The sequence below is a fragment of the Mastigoproctus giganteus genome, chromosome 10 (assembly GCF_048544385.1).
Source record: "Mastigoproctus giganteus isolate SK-2022 chromosome 10, ASM4854438v1, whole genome shotgun sequence".
Classification (NCBI taxonomy): Eukaryota; Metazoa; Arthropoda; class Arachnida; order Uropygi; family Thelyphonidae; genus Mastigoproctus; species Mastigoproctus giganteus.
Window position 1 is genome coordinate 52016546 of NC_143584.1, and position 18593 is coordinate 52035138.

Consider the following 18593-nt stretch of genomic DNA (forward strand, 5'->3'; position numbering starts at 1 on the left):
TCTATGTTACCAGGCAGTACTAGGTGGTAGATGACTCTCATCAACCGGTGAAATACCACCACTTTGCTTATTGGAGGTTTGAAGTGGTGCAACCCATGTTTAGTCTCTAGAGCTAAGTTCCGGCCAACCCTTCCCTTTCCCTTCCATCATGCAGTATGATTGATGACTTTTGAGGTTATGATGAACATCGTGGCGAGATCCAATATTCCTTACATTTCGAGGGTACAGCTCTAAAACGGTGTTCGCAGGCCGGCCGCTAGTTAGTACACCGGACCGAACCTATTGGTAACTCTCTAGGAGGCTTCCGGATCAGCTAGTGTATAATCTTGCTACCTCTACTCTGCCAGATAGTGACTGGAGGGAGTCCGAGTAGTGTGTATGCGGGGAGCATTGTCGAGGCCACGTTATGTCAAGGATCTGGATATAATCTTACCACGTGTACGCCATATCCAAAAATTTCATTACTTCATACAGCATGTCCCATCCACTTTTTCTTAATATTGAATACACCATGAATTGTCAAACTAATAGAACAAGCTTATCTGCGAAAAGATCTAAACCTCCCAAGCACTTCCTAATTCATTTCACAAATATACGTGGTCTCAATTCTAATCTCAAAGATGTCCATTTCCACTTGCAGTCTGCCAAACCCCATATACTTTTTCTGACAGAATCTCAGTTATCGGTTGATTCAACTACTGCTCATCTCAGATGCCAAATTATTCACTGTATGATGCCTTTCGCCTCAAAGGTGGTACTTGTGCATATGTCCGTTCTGATATTCCCTGTCAGAGACTTGGAAATTTGGAATCTCCTCTCTTTGATCTTCTCTGGCTTAAAATCTCTCTACCTCATTGTGTCAAATTCATTCGTTGTCTCTACCGTTCTCCCAACTCCACTAATCACTTGGAGCTCTTTGACTTCCTCTCTTTGCAACTTGACTTTCTCCAGTCCAACTTTCCTAACAGTGAGGTAATTTTCCTTGGTGATTTTAATGTTCACAACTCCAGCTGGCTTCCGTTTTCTAGTCACACCGACCCAGCAGTTCGAGATGCTGAGGCTTTTGCAATTACTAATGACCTAGCACAGATTGTTCATTTACCTACAAGAATACCGGACAATCCTAATCATACAGCCAATGCGCTTGATCTTTTTCTCACAAACCCTTCTAAGTCGAAGTGAGATGTCCTTTAAGCAGTTCAGATCACAACTTGGTGATTGTCTCTTCTCCAATGGAACCTTTATCTCATGGCTATTCCCAACCTCGTGTTGTTTGGCATTACAAGAATGCAAAATGGGATGACCTGCGAGACTTCTTTTCTTCTTTTCCTTGGTCGGATTACTGTTTCAAAACTTCTGATGTCAACGTTTGCTCAGATCGTGTCAGTGAAATTATTCTTGCAGGAATGGAATCCTTTATCCCACACTCCACTTTAAAATCTCGTCCTTTATCTAAACCTTGGTTTTCCAATAAATGTGCTAAGGCTGTTAAAGAGAAGAATGTTGCATATCATAATTGGCTTGTTTCTAATTCTTCAGTTTCATTTTCTGCCTACACCAAAGCTCGCAACAATTGTAAAGCAGTTATTAATCAGTCAAAACTAGAGTTTGAACAGGCTAAGAGTAGAAAACTTGCTTCTTGCTCATCTCTGCTCCCACCTCTGTCCAAACCAGACAGTTCTGTTGTCACTTCAGCCAAGGATAAAGCTGACCTGCTAGCATCCCATTTTTCTTCCAGCTCATGTATTAATGATCTTGGTAAAACACCTCCCACCATTCCCAACACGCTCCATTCAATGCCTCCTGTGGTCGTCCGTCAAAAGGATATCAGAAGGATTTTGATGAATCTTGATGCTAAGAAAGCTCCAGGTCCTGATGGTAGTTCTCCACCTGTTCTCAAAACCTGTGCTCGTGAACTTACTCCTATTCTTTGCCACCTTTTTTCACTTTCTTATTCCAAAGGTGTTTTTCCTTCTGCTTGGAAATTTGCTCATATCCAGCCAGTTCCTAAAAAGGGTGACAAATCCCTCCCATCCAATTATTGTCCCATTGCAATTACTTCTATTCTTTCTAAAGTAATGGAGAAATCAATTAACCGCCAACTCTTAAACTACCTAGAAACCTTCCGTCTGATCAACGATCGCCAGTATGGATTCCGTCAGTGTCGATCCACTGGTGATATTCTGGCTTATGTTACCCATTTATGGACTAATTCAATGGAAAGGTTCGGGGGAAACACAAGTAGTTGCTTTTGACATCTCAAAGGCTTTCGATCGTGTTTGGCATAAAGGTCTTCTAAACAAGCTTCCATCTTATGGTTTGCCAACTGTTTTTAGTAATTGGTTATCCAGTTTTCTCTCTGATCGCTCACTGAGGGTGATGGTAGATGGCTCTCTGTCTTCTAACTTCTCCACTAATGCCGGTGTTCCCCAAGGTTCAGTTCTTTCCCCACTCTTTTCCTCTTGTATATTAATGACCTTCTTCCATTGACTGGCACTCCTATCCATAGTTTTGCCGATGATAGCACATTGCATTCAACTTTCCATTTTGAGAAACCTTGTCCTGCTCAATCAGCTTCAACTTCTCGAAAATCTGCTACCAATTCCTTAAATGCCGATCTTCATGTAATTCTCCAGTAGGGCAAAGACAACTTAGTTGATTTCAACCCTTCTAAAACTCAGTCTTGTCTTATATCTCGCAAAAAGGATTCTTCGGCTCCTATGCTTATCTTTAGTGACACTCCGATTTCTAGGCAAAATGATATATCTCTTTTGGGGATTACCCTGACTTCTAATCTCTCTTGGCACAAGCACATTACAAATATTGCTTCCTCTGCATCTAAGAAACTTGGTTTTCTCTTTCTCTCTCGGCATTACTTTTCTTCCAAACAGCTGCTCACTCTGTATAAATCGCAAATCCGCCCTGCCATGGAATATTGTTCCCACATCTGGGGTGCCCCCAAAACCTCTCTCAGACTTCTTGATTCCATTCAGAAAAGGGCAGTTAGGTTAATTAATGATTCATCTCTAACAGAGTCTCTCCACTCGCTTTCTCATAGACGTACTGTTTCTGCTGCATGCCTCTTCTACAGATACTTCCATGGGCACTGTTCTTCTGAATTGGCTTCTATAATTCCCGCTCTCTCTTTCAAAACAGTCTGAACACATGCTGCCAACATCCATTTACTGTCCAACTTCAAACCCATAGAACCAACTTTTCATCTTCCTCATTTATTCATTCAACTGCCGTTTTCTGGAACAACCTTCCTTCATACATATTTTCTGAAAATTACAATCTACAGAAGTTCAAGTCCAATGTCAACAAATATCTTCTTTTGTCTTCTCAACCTCCAACCCAAACACGGTACTAAGTACTATAGGTTCTAATACCTCTCGTGTTTGGGGTTCACATAAAAAAAAAAAAAAAAAAAAACTATAAATACTGTATAAGAATCAAATTCTAATAAATTTATATTTTAATTTTCAGTAAATATTTTAATAATATTTGTTTTTTCAAGTCTTTCAAAAACCAGAAGGTATACACTATTAACTTAAAAGAATCCAGAGGGTATATGCTATTCACCTAAAAAAATCCAGAGGGTATACACTATTCACCTAAAAAAATCCAGAGGGTATACGTCATAAACCCATGTATACCCTCCACTACAACCCTGCCTGTGGGAACGCAACTGAATGTAAGACTCTAGCTGTAACATAGCAGGTGATATCCCAAAGCCCAGAGTTCACATAAGTATACTTAATGTATTTTATTATTCAACATTTATTTAATTTTTAATGGATTTCTGTACTAATTTATAAACATTACAATCATGCATTAGTTCCAAAGTCTCCCCCCCACAATATGACTCTGAGATGTCCTTTATTTGCTAGTAATAATAACCCTGATCAGAGATCATCCTTTATCTCTTTTAGTACCTTTATCTAACCAATAGCCATTATTTTTGCTTATAATGAATATTATTTGCCCTACATACAAGCTGAATTAATTGCTTGAATATATTATAACTAATGAAGTGACATGGTCATGAAAGTTTTTATTTATTTATGTTTTTCACAATTTTTATTTTACTACTATTTTAATAAATACATATTTTATCTTACTTGTGCCAAAAAATCCACTGGTGTAGCACAGTGGATTTCTGCAAAAACCCACAGTGACATACCAGTGGATTTTTTATTTAGGTTATCTCTAACTTAAGTGAAGGTGAAGCATTTTTTATGAAATTTTTATAATTGGATTAGCTATGTGGTATGATATGTATCAGATTTCTTCCTGTTGCAAACCTAAAGTGCAGTACTCCCTCTGGTATGGTTGGAATCTCAAATGAATTCCTTTCATTTGTTCACTGAATTGTTAATAATGCCTACTGGCCTTAGTTGTGGTAGAACTTGTTTCAAACAAGTTCTACCACAATTTAATGTTAATTTAATATACCATTAAATAAATGGAATAACACAGCATTTATTTGAATTCCAGTTGCTATGTTTATATTGAATGTAACAAATAATATTCTGGAATTCAAATAAATCCTGTGTCATTCCAGGATTTATTTGAATTCCAGTTGCTATGTTTATATTGGATGTAACAAATAATATAACCTAATTGCCACAATCTGTGTCTTTATCTTTTCATTGAAACAGTACTTTTAAATTATTATTTAACAAAACAGATTTGTAATTTTAAGGATAGCATAATTATCCTTAAAATTACAAAACACTTATGATGTTATATTCATAATAAAAATTATAAAATGTTAAAACTATCTCTTCTCTTAATAGTTAAACCATATATTATCGGTGATGATCTAAAGAACATTGTTGTGAAGAAAGGTCAGGTTGTTAAATATGACATTAAAATTGGTGGTGAACCACCACCAGATATTAAGTGGGAGCTAAACAAGGTGGAAATTAAACCATCTCGCAGGTTAGTATTTATTTTAACTTAATTGACTGGAAGAATTCATTTCAATATTCAACAAAGCACAATGATTGTTTATTTATTTATTTATTTTTACTTTTTCTACTAATTCCCTGCTGTTTTTCTTATTGTACCAGTTTCTGTTTTCAGTAGTTACAAAAATATATATATAAAAATAGAAGACAGAAATATGTATATATATTTCTATATATAATATATAATACATATATAATATATATATAATACAAAGTTTCCATAAAAGAACCTGGTATTTAAAATTTAAATATTTACTGAGTGCTGTAAGGAAGAAAAACAAAACAAAACAAATGAACTTACAAGTAACAGTGCAGCTTATTTTCCTTTTCTCTTTTTTGTTCCAGGTGTATTTATTTTATGATGAGTTCTGTAACTTCTGTATTTATTTTGCTGTAATTTCTGTAGTTTGAATATTTTTACGCAAGTATAAAAAAAAAGGCCAAATGTTTCCCACTCCACCTCATCCCAGTTTCAGACATACATCCAACCTGTAATTCAGCAGTTTTAATGAATATCTTTGATAACTGTTAATTCCAATACTCTTAAATTCAGTTTTTGTAGGGATGTCATTTTTTGATGTACACATCATCCTTTACACAAATGATTGTGTTCAAATTGGGGCAATGTGACAGTAGGGGTAAGTTGCTTGTCTAGTTATGTGGTAGGAGACAAAGCATGCATGGATAGTTGGTTTATAAAATAAAAGCAAATAGAGAAATACATTGACACTGTGTAACATCTCATGCCATTTGCAATAATTGATTATATTCATGGGTAAAACTGAATTGTAATGATAACTTTTTTTTAGAAATATATAATAAATAAATGAGTAAATTACACTGGGGGAAAAAACAAAAAAACTTACTTTCTTCCTGATGAAAAGTTGCAGATTCTAAGATAAATTGATCTTCTAATTCCAAAAATACTAAAATTTTGTTCTTTATCACATCTTCATTGAAATATATAATGAAATTTTAATAATTTATTGAACAGCCAATTACAAATATCATACACTAATACATATGCTATCTTAAAAATGAATCTTATTGATTTTAAGATATTTTGCCAAATATGTAAGTGCACTACATATATTCTGTTTCCGTAGAAATGTTTGCCACTTGGATAGTTTTACCTATAGTCCATTTTGCTTGCTATCTTAAGAAATGGCAGTATCCCAGCAACTTTTCCATTGTGGATATGTCCCGAGTCCTGATTAGTATCAGCATTAGTAAAGGCAAATGATGCAAGAAAGCAAGCTTATACAGCATCATCAAAAAAAAAAAAAAAAAAAACTTTCCATTTCTGCCAATGGTTTGTCCAGTTCTTCCTTGATTTATTTAAGCTATCACCTTCCACAACAAAAGATGGAAGTTTGTTCCAGCAATCAATCACCTGCTCGCTAAAGAAAACTTAAACATATCTGTTCTGCAACTGGTCTTCTTCAGTTTGAATTTATGCACACTCATGTGCATAGTCTGAGCAAGAAGAAAAATCCCATCAGGATTCAGCTTGCTCAATTCGTTCAAAGCCTCATTAAACACCTCATTATTTGAAGCCTAAGGCCATGGTGAGATGTTTGATGCATTTTGTAGCAGGCTTAATTTATGTAAAGTGTAAAGTAAAGTGTAATTAAACCTCAGTCACATCACATCACAAGTGCCTAATCTCCTACATTACCCTTTGCAGAACTGCAATTTTTCTCGTTAAGAGCACTCCTTTGTTCTGCTCACCAATCCTATTGCTCTTCTCTGCACTCATTGCAGCAGCTCCATATCCTTTCTAAAATGAGTCGTCCAGACCTATATGTATTTCTTAAGATGTGGCCTGACCATTGGATTTTACAAAGGGATAATCACTTCCTTATCCTAGCTAAAAACATTCCTGTATATCATTGACAAAAACCCATGAGCTGACTTGGCAGTCTGTCTTCACTGTTCAGAGAATTTCATATCTGACTGCAAAATTACCCCTAGATTTTTTTCATTTTCCACTATCCTGACTGTAGTACTTCACAGTTGGTATGTTATTCTGCGGTTACTTCTATCCATATGCAGTACTTTGCATTTGTCAATGTTAATCTTCAATTGTCAAGTCTCAGCCCATCTGCCTAATTTATTTATATCCTGTTGTGTTGTTGTTTGTTTTTTAGGAGCATTAGCAATTAAGGCCATATTTCTCCAGGAATATGCGGTGGTCATTCCCTGACCTTTCCGCATCCTCCGTATTTGGTGGTGACGGGCTCGAACCCCAGTCTAATCAAGAAGCGGGTGCTATGCACTGCTGCTCCTTCCCACCTGGCTACGGAGACGCCCATATCCTGTTGTAGTAGCATACCATCATTGCTATCACTAACCGCTTTGACAGTTTTTTATGTGCAACAGTATCAAAATATTTCCTGAAATCCAAGTATATGATATCAAAATTATTTTTTTACATCCAGTTCCTTTGCGGCCACATCGTAGTATCCAATCAAATTGATCGGACAAGATTTCCTCTTACAAACCCATGCTGTGTCTGAAGCATAACTGCAGTCTTGTCTAGATGGTCCTGCATTACTTCTTTAACCAGTGACTCCATTATTTTCCCAGCAACAGAAGTTAAACTAACAAGTCTGTAATTACTCGTGTTACCAAACACGAGTAATTACAGACTTGTTTTATTTTGTGAATTGGGGATACATTCACGTCTCCAATCAGCAGGGACTGCCCCTGAATCTAAGGATGCTGTCATAAATATGGCTAAGGGTTACTTACTTCCTTTGCTGCCTCCCTTAATATTATTGGATAGATAATCATCTGCCCCAGGTGCCTTTCTTATGTGTAACTTCAACAATTTCTGTTACACTTTCCTTTAAGCTATTACAAACTCATTTAACCCCCTATTAAGAGTTTTTATAAACTTCTAGCATCCACTTCCCTAATGCATTCTTCATGTATGAATATAGTTGCAGAATATTCATTCAGTTTGTCAGCAACCTGAGCAGGATCATCAACAGTAAACCATCGATATTAAGTGGACCAATTTGATTCATCCCCTTCCTTTTGGTATTTACTTAATAAGAAGTCTTTGCTCCTTTTCTTTGCACCCTTTGCCAAAGATTTCTCTTAATCTGCTGTCACTTGTCTAAATTCCTTTGTGACTTGATTACAGACTAGTTTATATCCACCGTAGGCTTCTGTGTCACCTAATAATTTATACACATCCCATGAAATTTTCTATCTCTGCCACGAGTCTCATTATTTCATCTGAAATCCATTTAGGCCTAAACTTTGAACAGTATTTATTAGTTGGTATGAAAAGTCTAGTAGCTTCTATGATTTATTTCTTCTCATTTAGAATTTGCTGATCTTTTATCTGTAGATTCTTAATGCATTAGTAATCACTTCTGATAAATGTAATCAGATAATTCCTTCTTGTTGCCTCTCTAACATGCTGCTTTAAAAAAACAGTCATCCAATAAGCGAATAAATTGGGTGATTAAATAAATGAGTGATTAAATTGCAAAACTTTCTTCTCCATTCAGAGCCTCAACAAAATTCTTCTACTACAGCTGCAGAATCATTCTGCTAAAGTTACATTATAGCTTTATATCCAAGATGGAAGATTTTTTTTTTTTTTTTTTTTTGGGTTGAACCTGTGGGGCATATTTTATATTCTTCTCCATGGTAAAAAAATTGCTTCTACTGTTGCACAATGTAATGTTTTTCTGTTGTATCATTGTCCCACAAACAAAAAAAAAATTATAATAAATCAGTATTTTGTGAAAACTACCTGAAGACCAGTGAGTAAACCAATTACTTTAAGATCACTACAAATAATTCAAGCAAAGTAATGATGCTTTATTACACTCAGAATTTCATATATTTCTTTCAAAAAAAAAAAAAAAAAAACATGAAGTAGAGAAACTGATGGGAAATACATTTCCATTGTGTAGCAATACTGCTTTTAAATTTAATTCTGAGGCACTCAGAATATTCTGAGGTATATTTAGAATTATATTTAATTCTAAATATACACCATTCACTAAGACTGTAATAATTGTCCATTTAATTCAGAAGTCTATTGAATACCTTTACTGAAACACATTGTCTTGCATGATGAAATATTTTGAAAACAATTTGTGACATTTTCATATACTGCAATTTTAGTTCCTGCTTCAAGTTAAGAATGTTGCATATCATAATTGGCTTGCATCCAATTATGTTATGCAAGTCAATTATGATATGCAACATATCGTAATTGGCTTTCATCCAAATCTCCAGTTTTGTTTTATGCATACACTAAAACTCGCAAAAATAGTAAAGTACAAGATTCTGATATACTAAAACTCGCAAAAATCCAAATACAAGATGCCCCGGGTGCCAAGCGAATTCGAGGTCAAGCGATTTTTCTGCGATATATAGAGTGCTCATCAAAAGCGATTAAAGTTTTTTCTAATTTCGTACGTTTCTATTAGCAGCTTTATTTCTATATCGTTCTACACTTAAAAGCCACAAGTTAGAACAGAGAAAGGAAACTCACCTTTCTTTATTTATCCATATATTTCTATTTCCACTAACTAACTAACACTTTAACCGCTTGGCCTCCTAGCGACACTGCTTCTGCCTCCCCGTGGCGGGGCCGGAAATCTTGGCAAGTAAGACCACTTGCCAAGGGCTAAAAGGAGCAAACATGGCAAACACAGACCATCAGGATATTGAGAACAAAAATCCAAAGAGGCAAAAGACTGATCGGATGGAGCAACCTTGCCCATCGTTCTTAATTATCCACTCTCTTACTAGTCAGCCCATTAATAAATTGTCTCCGTTTGTCATACAAAAACATCTGGAGGGTATTGCAGGATCTCCCAAGACGGTGAAGAGACTGCAATCAGGAGACTTACTAGTAGAAACCACCACCAGACATTCCGAAAAGCTGTTACAACTGACAAGCTTTGCTGGCATTCCAGTTAAAATATCTGCACACACAACCCTAAATTCATCTAAGGGTGTGATATCCAGTTGGGACTTATTAAACGTTACCGAGGAAGAAATAACCCAAGAGCTGCAGGGACAACACGTAATTGAAGCAAGATGAATAATGATTAAAAAAGATAATGAACTTACACCTACAAGAAATATTATTCTCACCTTCAATACACCCAACTTACTCTCCTCTGTAAAAGCAGGTTATTTACTTTGCTGCATCCGACCTTACATTCCAAACCCTTTAAGATGTTACAAATGCCAAAAGTATGGCCACTCACAAACTGTATGCAGAGGAGTTCCTTTCTGTCCTAATTGTGGATCCTCAGATCACATACAAAGTAACTGTACAGCTACAAAAATTACCTGCCCAAATTGCAAAGGTGACCATCCTGCATATTCAAAGACATGTGAAAAGTGGAAAACCGAGAAGAAAATAGTAAAATACAAGGTTGAGAACAAAGTAAGTTACCCAGAAGCGAGAAAATTACTTGCTCCTTCTATAACCAAAAATATGACCTATGCCAATGCTGTAAAAAAATATCAGACAGTCTCTACTCAAACCGATGTAACAGTTCCCACTAACAAATCAATTTCTGACTGGGCTAGATGTGTTCTTTCTAAGCAACAATCCAAGTTCTCTGATCAGGCAAATAATACTCCTCTGACAATACCAGCGGCATCTCCTACTCCAGCCACAGATACCATATCTCATAGTTCAAACGGAAATGTAGTGAAAAATTTTCAGGACACAACCATGGACACAGATGGCACATCCATACAGGAAGATCCCCTTCTAGAAATCCATGCAGAAGAAGAAATGGACACAGGTCGGCCAGTTTTCTCCAAAAAAGACAAATCTAAATTAGAACGTGATAAGCCAGTAACCTTCAAAAAGCAGTCAGATACATCTCCATCAATTAAACACAAATAATGCCTTGTATTTTACAATGGAATTGCAGAGGCTTTCGTTGCAACACAGATGATATCCATGATCTAATTAACCGATATTCTCCAGTTGCCCTTTGTCTTCAGGAAACTTACCTAACCTCGCAAATTTCTCCTTCAATAAAGAACTATTGTCTTTATCGAAGAGATCGTAATATAGCAAATGCTGCCCATGGTGGTGTAGCAATCCTAATAAATTCAAAGATCCCAACTAAACATATTCCACTTCAAACTGAAATAGAAGCTGTTGCTGTTCATATAACTCTACATATTTCAATAACACTTGTCTCAATATACCTACCACCAAACCATACTTACTGTTTAAAATATCTTGAAGATCTCTTCATACAGATACCTCCACCTCTCTGTATATTAGGGCATTTTAATGGGCACCACCCCTTATGGGGCGATCCTAAACTAGACACACGTGGTCGACTCGTTGAAAGCCTTCTAGAGTCACAAAACCTCACCTTACTCAATACTGGTGCGCACACTCACATACAACTCCCAACTGGACACACCTCAGCAATAGATCTCTCAATTTGTTCTCCAATACTCCTTCCAACCATAGAATGGTACGTTTTAAATGATCCTATGGGCAGTGACCACCTTCCAATCATATGCAATTTTTTAATATCACAGTCTCCTTCAAACAAACTCCGCAGGAAATGGAAATTTGTTCGTGCAAACTGGGTAAAATTTCAATCATCAATCTCTCTTGACGAGGAAAAAATCCAGCTCCAGAATATTGATAATGTAACAGATTACATCACATCACATCTCCTAAAAGTGGCCAAGGACACAATACCATTATCAAATCCTCCTGGTCGCAAGCATTATAATTACTGATGGAATGACGAATGCACAAAAGCAAAGAAAGCAAAAATCAAAGCCTGGAATTTATTTCGGCAATGTCCAACCACAACCAATCTCATTAATTATAAGAAGCTAAGAGCAAAAGCACGATTTGTACAAAGGCAAGCCAAGAAAGAATCCTGGACCCGTTTTGCATCGACCTTTAACAGAAACACTGATCCGAAAACTATATGGAAAAAAATTAGACAGTTATCTGGTAAGTTTCCTACTATACCTTCTCCAATCCTCTCCTGGAAAGGGCAAGATCTATCCAGTTCCTTAGATATTGCTAATGCTTTGGGCAATACTTTTGCTGAAATATCAGCGGCATCAGCATATTCTACATCATTCCAACGAATTAAAAAAACTAGAGAAAAGCATGCCATAAAATTTCAAACTGCACGTACTCTTCCATATAACAAACCTCTGCAACACTCTGAACTTCTGCATGCCATTAGAACAGCCCACAATGGTGCTGCCGGGCCAGATGGGATTTATTATGTCATGCTTCAACATCTCGATGACAAAGCTTTAAGCCTGCTTCTGGTTTTTTACAATCGTATATTTTTAGAAAATGTTTTTCCAACTTCTTGGCATCACTCTACTGTTTTGGCATTCCTAAAACCTGGGAAAGATCCAACTAACCCCTATAGCTATAGACCGATCTCTCTCTCAAGCTGCCTGAGCAAAATCCTTGAAAAAATTGTACGAAAGACTCGTATGGACCATTGAGTCACAACATCTAATGAGTCATAGCCAATATGGCTTTCGTAAAAATAGGTCATGCTTAGATCTTATGGGCAAGGCTGAATTTGCCATTCGAAATGCCTTTGTTAAACGTGAACATCTTGTAATGGTTTCAATAGATATCGAGAAGGCTTTTGACACTATCACTTGGGCATGGCATACTTAGTGATCTTTACTCTCTTGGTCTGCGAGGCAACCTTCCTATATTTGTTCAGAACTTCCTACGTACTAGATCGTTTCAAGTTCAGTACCAACATGCCCTCTCCAAAACGTTTATACAGGAAGAAGGAGTACCACAGGGATCACTACTGAGCGCCACTTTGTTTGCTCTTAGAATAGATTCCATCACCAATCAGCTTCCAAATACAGTTGAGACCTACCTTTATGCAGATAATCTTTCCATCTCCTGCCATTCCCAAAACATGAGGTCTATTGAACGACAGCTCCAGATATCACTTAATAAAATACAACAGTGGGCCAGCCTCAATGGCTATCGACTCTCGCAGCAGAAAACAGTTGCCATCCATTTTTGTAGACAGCGCAAACTTCATCCGGATCCTGAACTTCAAGTTTATAATGTCTCAATCCTGGTCACTAATAGCATCAGATTTCTAGGATTAACACTTGATAATAAGTTAAATTTTATAGACCACATAAAAAATGTACGTACTTCCTGTCTAAAAAAGTTAAATATACTCAGAGCTTTATCCTCCCAAACATGGGGCGCAGATCGTACATCTCTGCTTCGGCTGTATCAGGCATTAATCAGATCCTGTCTTGATTACGGAGCTCCCATCTATGATTCAGCCAGAGTGAGTGCATTACGCTGGCTTGATCCAATTCAACACAGTGCCTTGAGACTTTCACTCGGTGCTTTCAGAACATCACCAGCACATAGTCTCTACATTGATGCCCATAAACCCCCACTAACTTTACGTAGGAAGACACTGTTATTGAAGTATGCTGTCAAGATACAAAGCTGTGCCATGCATCCGACTCAGTCATATCTGTTCAATCCACCATTAGAAAACCTTTTCAGAAATAAACCAAGCATAGTAAAGCCAGCTGGTCTTTGCCTTCTTGAACTGATGCAAATTTGGAATGTTTCCATCCTTTCCGTACAACAGGTAACAACTTGTACTCAACCACCATGGGTTCCACCTCCTATACAACCTGTGACACTTACCTCTCTCAATGGGGAAAGAACATTTTACAAACATCAAATATCAAACAACTTTATGAAGCTCACACTCAAAGATACTTTGACTTTTCTCCAATTTATACAGACGGCTCTAAATCTAATTCAAACGTCGGAGCGGCTGCAGTGTTTCCAAATACCGTTATTTCAGCATCCTTGCCATCTGAATTCAGTATCTTCTCAGCTGAATTATATGCAATCAAACTAGCTTAATCTCTCTTCTGACTGTGCTTTAAAATCTGTTATTTACACTGATTCCCTCAGCTCAATTTTGGCTTTATGTAACCCCTTAGATAAAGTACACCCTGTTCTAGATGAAAAAAAAAAGCATATTACTACAAATTGAAGAACACAATCAACTGGTCACCTTCTGCTGGATTTCAGCTCATTCTGGCATTTTGGGCAATGAACTGGCTGATAAAGCTGCAAAAAATCCAGCTAGCTTCGACTTAACTGATATCCCTGTTCTGCCATCAGACTATGCATTAATCATTCAGGTTGCATGCCTGTCAAAATGGACAGCAATATGGCACTCTCAAATTAATAATAAACTCTTTCAATTTAAACATGATCCAAAAATTTGGTGCTCCAGTGTCCGCACATCAAGACAAGAAGTGGTAGTCCTTTCAAGGGTAAGAATAGGCCATACTTATCTGACCCACCTTTATTTACTCACAGGGAATGACCCACCACAGTGTCCACTTTGTAATATAAATCTGAGTATTAAACACATTCTCATTGACTGCCCTTACTATGAACAAGACACAACTTCAACCCTGCTATCACTGGTTAATCTTCGTAGACCAATAACTTTAGAGAATCTCATTGGAGATGATGCAGATATTTCCGAATTTTTCAACTTCATAAAGCAAACCGGACTTTTTAATCAATTCTGAATTTATGAAACTTTTTCATCTCTTTTTATAATAAATGAATAGGCGTATTATAGCCAAAGTAGCTTATGCGCCATCAAACCTCCATATCAACAACCAAATACAAGATTCTGAACAGGCTAAGTGTTGAAAACTAGCTTCTTTACCAAACAGTTGTTGAGCATTCTGGTCTCTTGCCAAAGTTATTGGCCTCCACTTTTGCCCATTTCTACTTCCACCTCTGTTAAAACCTGATGGTTCTGTTGCCACTTCAGCTAAAGATAAAACTGACCTGCTAGAATCCTACTTTTCTTTTTATTATTGTATTGATGATCTCGATAGCCCACCTCCTACCATTCTCACACTCCAAGACTACCAGAGGAATTGAATAGAGTACACTTCAATCAATTCTTCATGTAGTCTTCTGTCAAACGGATATCAGAGGAATTTTGAGCAATCTTGATGACAAGAAAGCTTCAGGTCTGGATAGTATTTCTCTACTTGTTCTCAAAACCTGTGCTCCTGAACTTACTGATGTTATGTATCACCTTTTTACACTTACTTATTCCGCTGATATTTTTCCTTCTCCTTGGGAATTTGCTCATATTCTTACAGTTCCTACAAAGGGTTGACAAATCCTTTCCATCCAATTATTGTCCCATTGCCTGAGACACATTCTGCCTAATTTATGAAAGCCAATGTGCATCCCGTCAGTGTCAATCCACTGATGATATATACTGGCTTGTGTAACCCATCTGTGGAAAATTTCAGTGGAAATGTTTGGTGAAACTCAAGTAGTTGCTCTTGACAATTCAAAGGCTTTTGATTGTTTGGCATAAAGGTCTTCTCAATAAGCTTCCATCTTATGGTTTGTCAACTATTTTTTGTAATTGGGTATCCCCTTTTCTCTCTCTCTGCTTACTGCAGTTGATGATAGACAGCTCCCTGTCTTTTAACTTCTCCACTAATGCTGGTGTTCACCAAGATTCAGTTCTTTCTTCCACCATTTTCCTCTTGTATATTAACAACATTTTTCCATTGACTATAGACTTTGTCCTATCCATAGCTTTACTGATGGTAGCACATTGCTTCCACCTTCCAGTTGGAGAAAACATGTCCTTCACTTCTAAGCTTCAACTTCTAAGATATCCACTACCACTTCCTTTCCACCTCCGTACCCAGGTGGGCAGGAGCAGCACACCCTTCTTGATTAGACCGGGGTTCGAGCCGTGCCCACCAAATACGGAGGATGCGGAAAGGTCAGGGAATGACCACCGCATATCTCCAGAGCAATATGGCCTTAGTTGCTAATGCTCCTAAAAACCACAAACAACAACAACCACTTCCTTAAATGCTGATCTCCAGTGGGGCAAGAACAACTTAGTTAATTCCAGTCCTTCTAAAACTCAATCCTGTGTTATATCTCACAAAAGGCGCCTACGTAGCCAGGTGGGAAGGAGCAGCAGTGCGTAGCCCACGCTTCTTGATTAGACCGGGGTTCGAACCGTCACTACCAAATACGGAGGATGCGGAAAGGTCAGGGAATGACCACCGCATATTCCTGGAGCAATATGGCCTTAGTTGCTAATGCTCCTAAAAACCAAATAACAACAACATATCTCACAAAAAAAAAATTCTTTTGCTCCTATGCTTATCTTCAACAACACTCAGATTTCTAGGCAAAACCATAGCTGTATTACAAATTACCTTGATTCCTCTGTGAAATTATTATGAATTATTTTGCTTCCTCTGCACCTATAAAACTGGGTTTATCTTTCACTCTTGGCACTACTTTTCTTCTAAACTGTTACTCACTCTGTACAAATGTAAAATCCACTCTACCATCGAATATTGTTCCCACATTTGGGTTGTCCCCCACCCCCCTAAAAACTCTCTCAGGCTTTTAGACTCCATTCAAAAGAAGTGATTAGGTTAATTAATGTCCCAACTGTTACAAAGTCTCTCCACTCTCTGTCTTATAGATGTTTTGCTTCTGCGGCATGCCTTTTTTATAGATACTTCCTTGGGCATTGTTCTTCTGAACTAACTTCTATAATTCCACGCCCCACTGAAACTCTTCCAAACCACATGCTGCAAACAGTCAGCATCCTTTTAATGTCCAGCTTCAAACCTAAACAACCAGCTTTTCTTCTTCTTCATTTATTACTTTGACATTTTCTGGAGCAACCTGTCTTCATATCTATTTTGTGAAAATTACAATCTACAGAAATTCAAGTCTAATATCAACAAATGTTTTCTTTCATCTTCTCAAACTTCAACACACGCACACAGTACTTAGTGCTGTAGTTTCTAATACCGTTTTGTTTTTGTGGTTTTCACATATTAAAAAAAAAGTTTAAATCAAGAAATAAGTCATTTAATTCTTTCTTAAGTGTGGTTTGTTAAAATTTTCTGGTTGGTAGTAGTAGTAGTGGCATGTGATGCAAGAAGGCAAGTGTATGAGCTTATGCAGCATCAGCCAAAAAAAAAAAAAAAAAAATCACATCATTCCCTCCAAGTTGCCTGTCCAGTTTCTCCTTAAATTTATTTAACCTATCAACTTCCAACAACAGATGGATGTTTGTTCCAGCAATTAACCACCCGCTGGCTAAAGGCAAATTTCCGCACATCTGTTCTACATCTGTCTTTTCTTAATTTGAATTTATGCCCCCTTAGGTTCGTAATCTGAACAAGTGGAAGGATCCCATAAGAATTCAGTGTGCTCAATCCATTCAAGGCCTTATACACCTCAATCAGATCACTGTGCAGGTGCCTAGTCTCCAGCCACTGCAATTTGCAGAACTTAAGCCTCTCTTGGTAAGAGGATCCCTTAATTCCCCTCACCAATCTTGTTGCCCTTCTTTGTACATGCTCAAATCTACAGGTGGTTAATTGGGTGAAAGGTAGTCCAAATATGTTGACACTAGCCAAATATGTTGACTCCTTTACACTAGCCAAATATATGGCTAGTGTAAAGGAGTCTGCAACACAAGATTCCTTGCTATTTTCTTACTGCTTCCATTTTCCCATTATTTTGGGGGATATGATATTAGCAGGTCTTCATTATGTGGAACAGGCCTTGCTGCAAATGATATGTTAGGATATTTTATGCTGTGCTTGCTTTTCTAAACATCTCTGATATTTTTTGTCATGCACTTATTAGTGTGATTCTTCAATTCTTGCTGCAACACATGAACAAAACATACTTTTAATTTTTTCCATTTTGCCACATCAGATTTGTTGTGCGAAATTTTTCCCTGAACACCAATTTTGCAACCAGAGTACAAAAGAATATGCACGTTCAACAATACTATAAAATTTCATCTACTGAGTTTTTTACTGTAAACTGTCCCTACATGTAGCTGAAACTGTCATGATGAATTAGACCTTCCTTTACTTCTACTTGAAATTTTAATAGTACAGTACTAAGCAAAACATAGAAGGAACAAACAATATCCTTCTCGGTTTGCTGACAAGCAGAAAAAGCATTTTGCGAATTTTGCCTCTACATTCACCTTGAGCAGTTCTTTAGGGGAGTGAGATGCCAGACGTTTATCAGACTCTACCAGGGAATTAAATCATTTTATAATAACTGAGGGAAAAGTGGAAGAGAAATTGCTGAAGTTAAATGTAAGAAAAGCACAAGGGGTGAAAGGGATCAATCCAATTATATTAAGGAAGGCAGCAAAGGAGGTAAGCAAACCCTTAGCTATAATTATGAGAGCATCCTTGGATTCATGGCAAAGTCCCTGTGGATGGACTGGAGTTGTGCAAATGTATCCCCAATTCACAAAGAGTGATCAAAGGGTAACATGAGTAATTACAGACTTATTAGTTTAACTTCTGTTGCTGGTAAAATAATGGATTCACTGGTTAAAGAAGTAATGCAGGACCACATAGACAAAAGTGCAGTTATAGTTCAGTCACAGCATGGGTTTTGTAATCGGGAAATCTTGTCTTACCAACTGGATTCGATACTGTGATGCAATAACAAAGGAACTGGATACAAAAAAATAATTTTGATACCATACACTT

General features: G+C 37.1%; 1 protein-coding gene across 2 annotated transcripts in view; it reads left to right on the forward strand.

Moving 5' to 3' along the window:
- LOC150079033 (twitchin-like) overlaps nucleotides 1-18593 on the forward strand; it is a 2795346-nt gene that overhangs the window by 933753 nt on the left and 1843000 nt on the right. For both annotated transcript variants that reach the window (XM_090382361.1, XM_090382360.1), the window contains one exon: nucleotides 4800-4944. In XM_090382361.1, coding sequence (XP_090238487.1) covers nucleotides 4800-4944 — 145 coding nt within the window. The remainder of the gene's footprint in view (nucleotides 1-4799; nucleotides 4945-18593) is intronic.